At 37.2% G+C, this 7,858-nt stretch overlaps 1 protein-coding gene across 1 annotated transcript; it reads right to left on the reverse strand.

Annotated features, from left to right (window-relative positions):
- Positions 1-1,577: 1,577 nt before the first annotated feature.
- LOC144450302 (uncharacterized) lies at positions 1,578-5,472 on the reverse strand. The gene is made up of 2 exons (XM_078140898.1): positions 5,091-5,472; positions 1,578-1,882 (listed from the first exon to the last, which is right to left on the reverse strand). Exons 1-2 carry the CDS (start codon positions 5,470-5,472, stop codon positions 1,578-1,580), a joined length of 687 nt encoding a protein of 228 aa, XP_077997024.1.
- Positions 5,473-7,858: the final 2,386 nt, after the last annotated feature.

Raw genomic sequence — 7,858 nt, forward strand, 5'->3', positions numbered from 1 at the left:
GGTTGAAAATTAAAAAATGAACTTTTTTTCTGATTTCTGTTTGATCTGACAAGGTTACCAAAACATGATACACGGCTCTTCTCTCTATGAAATTTCAATAGAAAAGACCAAATATACCACCCCTCTTTCTGATCGACTCAACTCTAGAGTTCCCGCCAAATATATTATGTTGGGTTTATCAATACGGAAGGAATGACCGACAATGTTCATTTGAAAATTGTTTCAGATCAGTCAAATTAATATCTTAACGTTATGATTAGTTTGGTATATTATTACAGAATCGTATGTGTTTATATTTACCAAAATAAATTGGAAAAACAGTTTCTTAAATGTTGGCATTATAGACAGATTTTTTGGCATGCAATGCACCAGAAGACTCGATGTTAAATGAGATACTAAACATTGTGTGTAATCTTAAACAAGGACTCATTCTATTGGACGGTTCGACATAAGACCAACACGCGAACTTTTCATGCTTGAAAAATCCTCCTGTATTAAATAACGTTATATCTTCACTTGCTATCTGTTAGCTGTATAAAGTACCCCAGACTGCTTTACTGGCTTGTTTTCATACTAGGGTAGGAAGAAAAAACTGATATGGTATACAGTTTATCTAGCTTCATTCAACCGATTATCTATTCCCGATTTTTCAAAGTCTAGAATTCAATGAGCTGACACTTACATTATCGCAAAAACTCTTACAGATGTCGGACACAGTAAGGGTCTTGAGTAACAGTCAGATTATTTTATCAGTTTTAATCTGTCATTTTATACAACTCCAGATCTCAATACTCTGCCATTACTACCAAATAAAACCATATTCGTGGTCCTCGTCTACGTTTCCTCATGAAGAAAAAACTTTACTTAAAAATACTGTTCATGTTGAAACTAAGAGCTAATCGCAATGTCTTTGTTCTTGTGTATTATGTTTCTTTTTTCTAACCCGACCTGAGGACTTTTACAGTCTCTAACTGTGAGACTAGCAAAATAATATGTTATCATAACCACTACATCACAAGTACACGTGAATAAATAATGTCAAAAAAAAGTTAACTCAATAAACACTTGAAGTACTTCATTCAGATAAATTTTCTCTCAAAATAACTAAAAATATGGCACACGAGAAAACTGTTTTGTGTTTGCCAGATGAGAAAGCAATTCAAGACGAGTCTCCGAAATGCGTTTTTCCGTGGCGGTACAACTGCTGTCCTTGTCACTCCAAATGCTTTGAGAAAAGGTGGGCATCTTCTGTTCGTAATAAAAATGTGTTCTCAACACACATGATAGCAAAATCAATAACAAGTGCATGATCAAACATAATCAATAAAACCTAAGTTGGATATTGTGTTTGAAACACATTCGCGTTGGTTTATCATGTCAAAATACCAACTGAAAAAAATACAACTTTCACAACGTTCCCCTTTCTGTTCAAAGTCAGTGTCGTTCAGTTCACCGATTCTTGAAAACTACCACGAATTGTTTCAAATTACAATATTTCAAAACATAACGGTATCAGGAAACAAAAAATCCTGGTGAAACTTTATACAGTATGAATATTGTTATTTTTTTCTTACAAATCAGGGAAGTGTATGTGGTGCATTTGCTTGTTGTTCTTGTTGTTTGCGTTCATTTTCTTCTCGGAGTCGCATTTTCTTTAATTTCATTCGTCGATTTTGAAACCAGATTTTCACCTGCCTTTCAGTGAGGTTTAATGCCCTGGCAATGTCCGTCCTACGATCTCTAGTCAGATACATATTATATAGGAACTCCTTTTCTAATTCTAGTGTTTGGTATTTCGTGTACGGTTTCCTCTTCTTTCTGTTTCGTGTTGGTTGTTGGCCACCGATCCATACATAGTTGGAGCTACTCGTTGGCGTCGTTTCTGAAAAAAATAATAATAAAAAGTGACTTTTTTGCTATAAATACCGGAATGGTTTTAAAAGTGCGACATTATGACCCAATCTTAGGCAGATGCGTTGATCCTTAACCCGACATGGGCTGTGGCCGACCCTATTCCTACTGTAAAAGTATCTCTCAGCCAAATTTGTCTTTAAAACAAATTCATCATTTTATAGTATTATTGCCCGCCTTAAAATAATTTTTCTACTGAAATTCAATAAATACAGTTGTTAATTTTTAATCATTGTCAAAGTTAAGATTTCAAAAATTATTTTGAAACAAAATGCTGTTATAATCGAATATGTTGTGTTTTTGTCTAAAAATAAAACTATATACTGGGGGTCGCGTTTGACAGAAGCCATTTTACATCCTTATACATTTCTGTTATAAATATATCGAAACGGATAAAAAGACCACTTTTTCGAAAACATGTTGGTTTTTTGGGGGAGGGGGGGGGTTGTAGTGCTGTGAGAAAACTGAGAAGAAATTGCTTACAAATAGACCTAGTCTGAGTATGACCGATGAAGTGGCTTTTCCGCTATTGTACATTTCACTGCATGCAGTAGAAAGAGTTGCAGACGATTTTGACGCTTTCCTCTGTCCCGCTCAAATTTCTCTCGTCAAAATTGTAAATTTCTGTGACTTTTTGAGTCCGCACTCGAATTTTGGACAAGAACGCTCTTAAATTTCAAATATTGAAATACAGCAATATCTAGAGATATTCAAATGTTACAATATGTTCAGAAAAAAAACTAAGGGGAAATCTACACGGTAAGCTTTTGATCGTGTACATGTATATGTAATGTGTGTTTACCCGCCGAATTACCGGAATATAGCTTTTGGGCTGTCGTCAGAAATTTTGCAAACTATGGAAAAGATACCCAAACAACTCACAGACGAACAGTGTGTCTCTACTGTATATTTTCACTTTTAGAGTATTATGTTAGATTTTGGAACGGTTTCTTATGCAAAATCTACCGCGGAATCTTTTCTGTTTTTTGTTCCCACATAGACCTATTTTATTTGTTGTAATAATTGAAAAATGTGTAAGAACTATTTCCATATATAGTGATATAAGTTTTGTGTTCACTGTCGTCAGAATGTGAGGCCTGTCGTCAGAAAGTCATATAACGAAAATATATCACGAACAGTTCACGGGTGAACAAGGTGTCCCTACTTTCCTATTTTCATTTCGGAAATGTCGATTGCGCGATAAGAAACCTCTACATTTTTCACAACACTAGAATTATTTCAATTCCCTCTCTAATTTCTTAACGAAATGGAACCAATAAATTATCACGAGACACAACGAGAATTGACGACAAGTCACAACGGGGGCACTAGCATTTCTGTCTGCCCGACATAGTTTCCGCTCGCAAGATCGAAGAGTGCCAATGGATACCTTTGAAATAGCATCACAGCATGTTTCTGTAAACCCTATTTTCTCAAAAATCTTTATCGCTTTGCCATCGCGAACAAGTCAAAATTCTCCATATTTTGAGCTGGTTCTCAACACTATAATTATTTTAACGCTTAGTGTTTAGGCAACCGTGTTTTACTTCGGGTCGGCAGACTAAAACCGTGGCACTTAGCTGAGTCAGTCGCATGTTGACCTAATCGGCCGGTACTACAACAAAATCCTGGTAAATATACTGTATGAATACGTAATTGTATGCGAGTCTAGTGACCGAAACAAGATAAAAATACCCCTAGTAATTCCCAAAATACTATTTTTACAAAACAATATATGATATTTCAGTTTCACATAATAATATCAAAATACATGTTCCGTTTTCTCTCAACACGACAGCGTAACCCTGACAGGCAACCAGTTGACAATTACTAGTAATTCATTTTTTTTCTGAACAGAGAACAAACGTTGATAAAAATCGCCGAAGAATATCACAACATCATCACAAAGACTTGTGACATCACTCCAGCGTTATACTCTAACTATAAATTATTTTAGAGAAAATTTATTGAAAGTGATCGGCTTGTCCTTGATCAGTGAGAAGATCAAAGAGACCGCCGTAATGTAGAATCGCCAAGATGTTCGCAGACGACAACCGGGTTCCCGCGTTACAATATGTTCTCAGTTCTGTTCCCCGTTTCAAACAAAAGAGTGTTATTATTTCTATAAAAATGACAGCGGTTTTAAAATGAGCGACACAGTCTCCCCTTTTAGAAACTATTACATAAATTTATATTTGATGGAAAGCCGAACGGTCGTTGTAACGAGTCGTCTTGTCGAATCAATATTTAGATGATGGTTCTCGGGACAATTTCAATCATATGACAACGTCTAGGGGAGATATACGATGAAAACCACATAAACTAGGGACTGTGTGTAATATTTTGGCACCTTGGGTTTTGTGGACAAAATTGATAATAATATGACTCATTTTTGGACGGTACAGCGAAAAAACAAAACATATTCCGGTTGTAAGTTTAATCCTTTCTTAGCAAATAGTCCTCCCAATAAAATTGTAAGACGGCATTTTGGATACATGTCGGTCAAGTTAATGGACCCATTGGGTTGCAACGATTACACGTATTCTGTGATCGGTGTAAAATGCTGAACATGTAATGGTACATACACAGCGTTCGTTCTATGGTACAGTGAGAGTGAATGTATAAACGAACGGTTAACTCTTACTCTCCATTGAGGACACCATACTACATGTCGTCAGAAAGCCAGGACAGGTGTTATAAAATGTCGCAACCTATTACTCAAAACAATGTCCGTGTTTTTAATTTTCACTACATTATTCTAACGTCCCTGCATAAAACCAAAAAAGCAGCAATACGAGGAGATATATCGATATTCCGTTATCGTTTTTAAGTATAGGCCAGTGATGAGGACATACGGATGGGGACGTATTTTACGATGCCACAAATTCGGAGTTCCCTCGTGGATTGACAACTAACGTACCGTTATACTGCAAATTTAAAGGCGGCATTAAAGAAACAGACAACATACTGACTTTGTTGTTGTCGTCGCTCAGAAGATATATTCTGCAAAAATATTACATACGCAACTTTTGTTGAAATATTTAGACCAAAATACTTCTAAAGAATTGGAAGAATCGATCTAGACAAAAATTTAGCTCCAGTGGTGACATTTTTTTTAATTGAAGGGAAATTTGAGGATAGTGACCGGCAGACGATAAAATGTGTTTTTGAAGACTTACCTGTTGAGGTGGTTTGTTTTGGTGTGCTTTCTTGGGTCTGCGTTGGTTGCGTGACTGGATAATTTCTGCTAAAATCGCTCTGAACCATGGAACTACTGCTTAGAAGACTGGAGTGGTTACTAAAGTAACTCGACGCATTGACATTCGCTGTATCATTCTGAACATGCCATGCCGAGTTATCGTTCGGATACCCACTCAAATTAGTGGTGTTGTTCGTGTGGTAGGGAAACCCACTCATAAAACCCACATAATTTGCACTGGATGGTAGGTTGTAAGAGTTATTACTACTCGCACCGTCGTAAAATGCTCCCAAGCTGTGAAACGGTTTTGTTGGCGGTGCTAACCCTTGAGGGGTAGCCATAGTTTGTGTGTTATACTGCATATCGGTCGAATTGTCGTCAACTTGCCCCACTGTTTTGGAGACTGGGCCAACCAAAGTCGAATTTTATGACAGCGAACTCTTCTCGGAGAAAAATGAATCTGAAGTTCTTCTGAGCTTACATATATATTAGCAAGTATGTGTAGCATACGAAGTCTCTGTTATCAGAAGTCTTGTGGTACTCTGGCACTGTACTGGTGAGATTGACGGTAACAACGACACCGTGTTACGACACAAGGAAAAAATGTGCAAACTTGAAACGAGAATCGGTCTAATACTGGAGTGACTGCATGAGTTTATGGCAAATATGAGGGTTCCCACTCGTACAACTAGCTCTGTACGCAGAGGATGTATGCATACAGAGGTGGCGTCAAGGCCATTCCGTGCCCACAAAAACACTCACCGACAGACCACGTGAACAACTCTAAACCAATCAACGTGGAGAGAGCGAAACCAGTCCTTGAAATGAGTGAATTTGACAGAAATGCCAACACGTGTGATACGAGAAAACCAAATTGCACCTCCTTTCATAAATTTGTCAAAGAATATTAATTCATGCCCAACAAACATTTTGCGATTTTCGACAGAGGGGGAAAAAAATATCGCTTTCGCTGCAGAAGAATCGGAGGTTGAAAGATGCGATGACACATTGTCGGCAGAAATCAAACGAGAGATTTTATGTCTCCTATGGGTTTTGCTGCAATCTATGCTAAACATAGAAAATGTAGGCCGATAACTAACAGTATTACCCTTCGGAGATCATTTCAGTCAAACATTTCACAGAATATTTGAATGACTTTGAGATTTTTTGTGATTTTGGTAATAAAGAGACTGGTGACTGTAGAGCTGCGACCGTCTGGAAGGGAATGACCTGGTCGGGCATTTTATTGCAGTATTAAACAGAGAGGAAACGATCGTCCTAACTCGCCTATAGTAGAATACTAACCCTGTGTAACATTACTGAAACGCAGTCACTAGAACAACAACAACACAAAAGCTAGTTCTCAATATAATATTTGATATTTCTCGCAATTATCCGTGTTTTGGTGTACTTTTATGCTTTCTGTCGGATAAACAAAAATGGCGCGCACTTCCACAACTTTGTCAGCAGACAACAGTGAGAACTTCAAGCCCACCAATTCTACAGTCCCCACCACTTCAACTCGAAAAAGGTAAGACGATTTCTCTCGAAGCATGTAGTCTGTCTTAGTTTGCGACTCAGATACATACCAAAAAATGTTAATATTTCGAATGTATTTAGCTTTGTTTTTGAATAATTGTTGTGCGGAAAGGTTTGACCCCGTTTTGCATCACCTTCACTTTTACACAGTTAACGGACTGGTCTCAGCTTTGAATACACGTCAATTCTAGTAAATTTAGGGACAGTTTGTCTGTAGCGACCGAGTGTGATCCTAAACATAACGAAAATGAGATTTGGTCGAAATATTTAAGGTGAATACGTCGTTTCTGAATAATAGTTTTGTAATGCTCAGAGAATATGTACAATGACTGATATCATCCGTAGAGTCGGGAGACAGTTCGTCTTCAGGCCGGGAAAAGACAAGTTATAGAGCGCCAATAATGCGAAATCTCGTTCCGATTTGGTCGCTAGTCATAGTTGTCTCTGGCTACATCGGCTTACACCACAGAAAGTCTTTTAGCGCCAAAAACCACTTGCTCTTAAACACATCGACGTTGTTTTTTCGTAACAAAATCAAAACACAGCATCGGGTTTATGATAACAATTCGCTGTAGAATCTCGGACAGGGTCACTATTTTTGTAGATATGATAAAAAGTTTAAAACTCTCACAAAATGTTTATTACGTTATTAAGTTAACTGACATATATGCTCAGAAAGTAGGGTGAACAGAATAATGGTCGGTAGAAATCGGAGTTAACGCGTGAACAGAAGCCCGATCTTTCAAAAATACTAAAAACTCCCCAAACTATTCATAAACGGGTCATTATATTTACTGTAATAGCTTAATTGTGTCGTCAGAATCCGAAAGAAATGTACACTAGAATTGAGTGAATGTACTTTTCTGTTTGGCGCCATTTTATTGTTGATGTCGTCTGTTTCACATTGCATTTTGCATAGTACGCTGTAGTGGATAAAACAGTATTTGTTGCTTACAAAATACAGAAATGTCGTCTGCTTATAAAGAAAGCAATACTTTTCTGTTTGGCACCATTTCATAGTTGAATTGGTCTCGTCTGTTTCACATTGCATTTTGCATAAGACGCTGTCGTGGTATTTGTTGCTTACAAAATATAGAAATGTCGTCTCCTATGTAGAAAGTAATATCCAGATAGACTATAGTTTTAGAAACCACCAAGTATGCGAAATCTTATACAGAATGTAACAAGAAATGTTTTTAAGAGAAACTT

Source organism: Glandiceps talaboti, chromosome 19 (genome assembly GCF_964340395.1).
Source record: "Glandiceps talaboti chromosome 19, keGlaTala1.1, whole genome shotgun sequence".
Lineage (NCBI taxonomy): Eukaryota > Metazoa > Hemichordata > Enteropneusta > Spengelidae > Glandiceps > Glandiceps talaboti.

Coding starts and splice junctions, on each gene's coding strand:
- LOC144450302 (XM_078140898.1), bottom strand. CDS start 5,472: ATGCAGTATAACACACAAACTATGGCTACCCCTCAAGGGTTAGCACCG. Junction 1,883..5,090: donor AAAACAAACCACCTCAACAG/GTAAGTCTTCAA, acceptor TATTTTTTTCAG/AAACGACGCCAACGAGTAGC.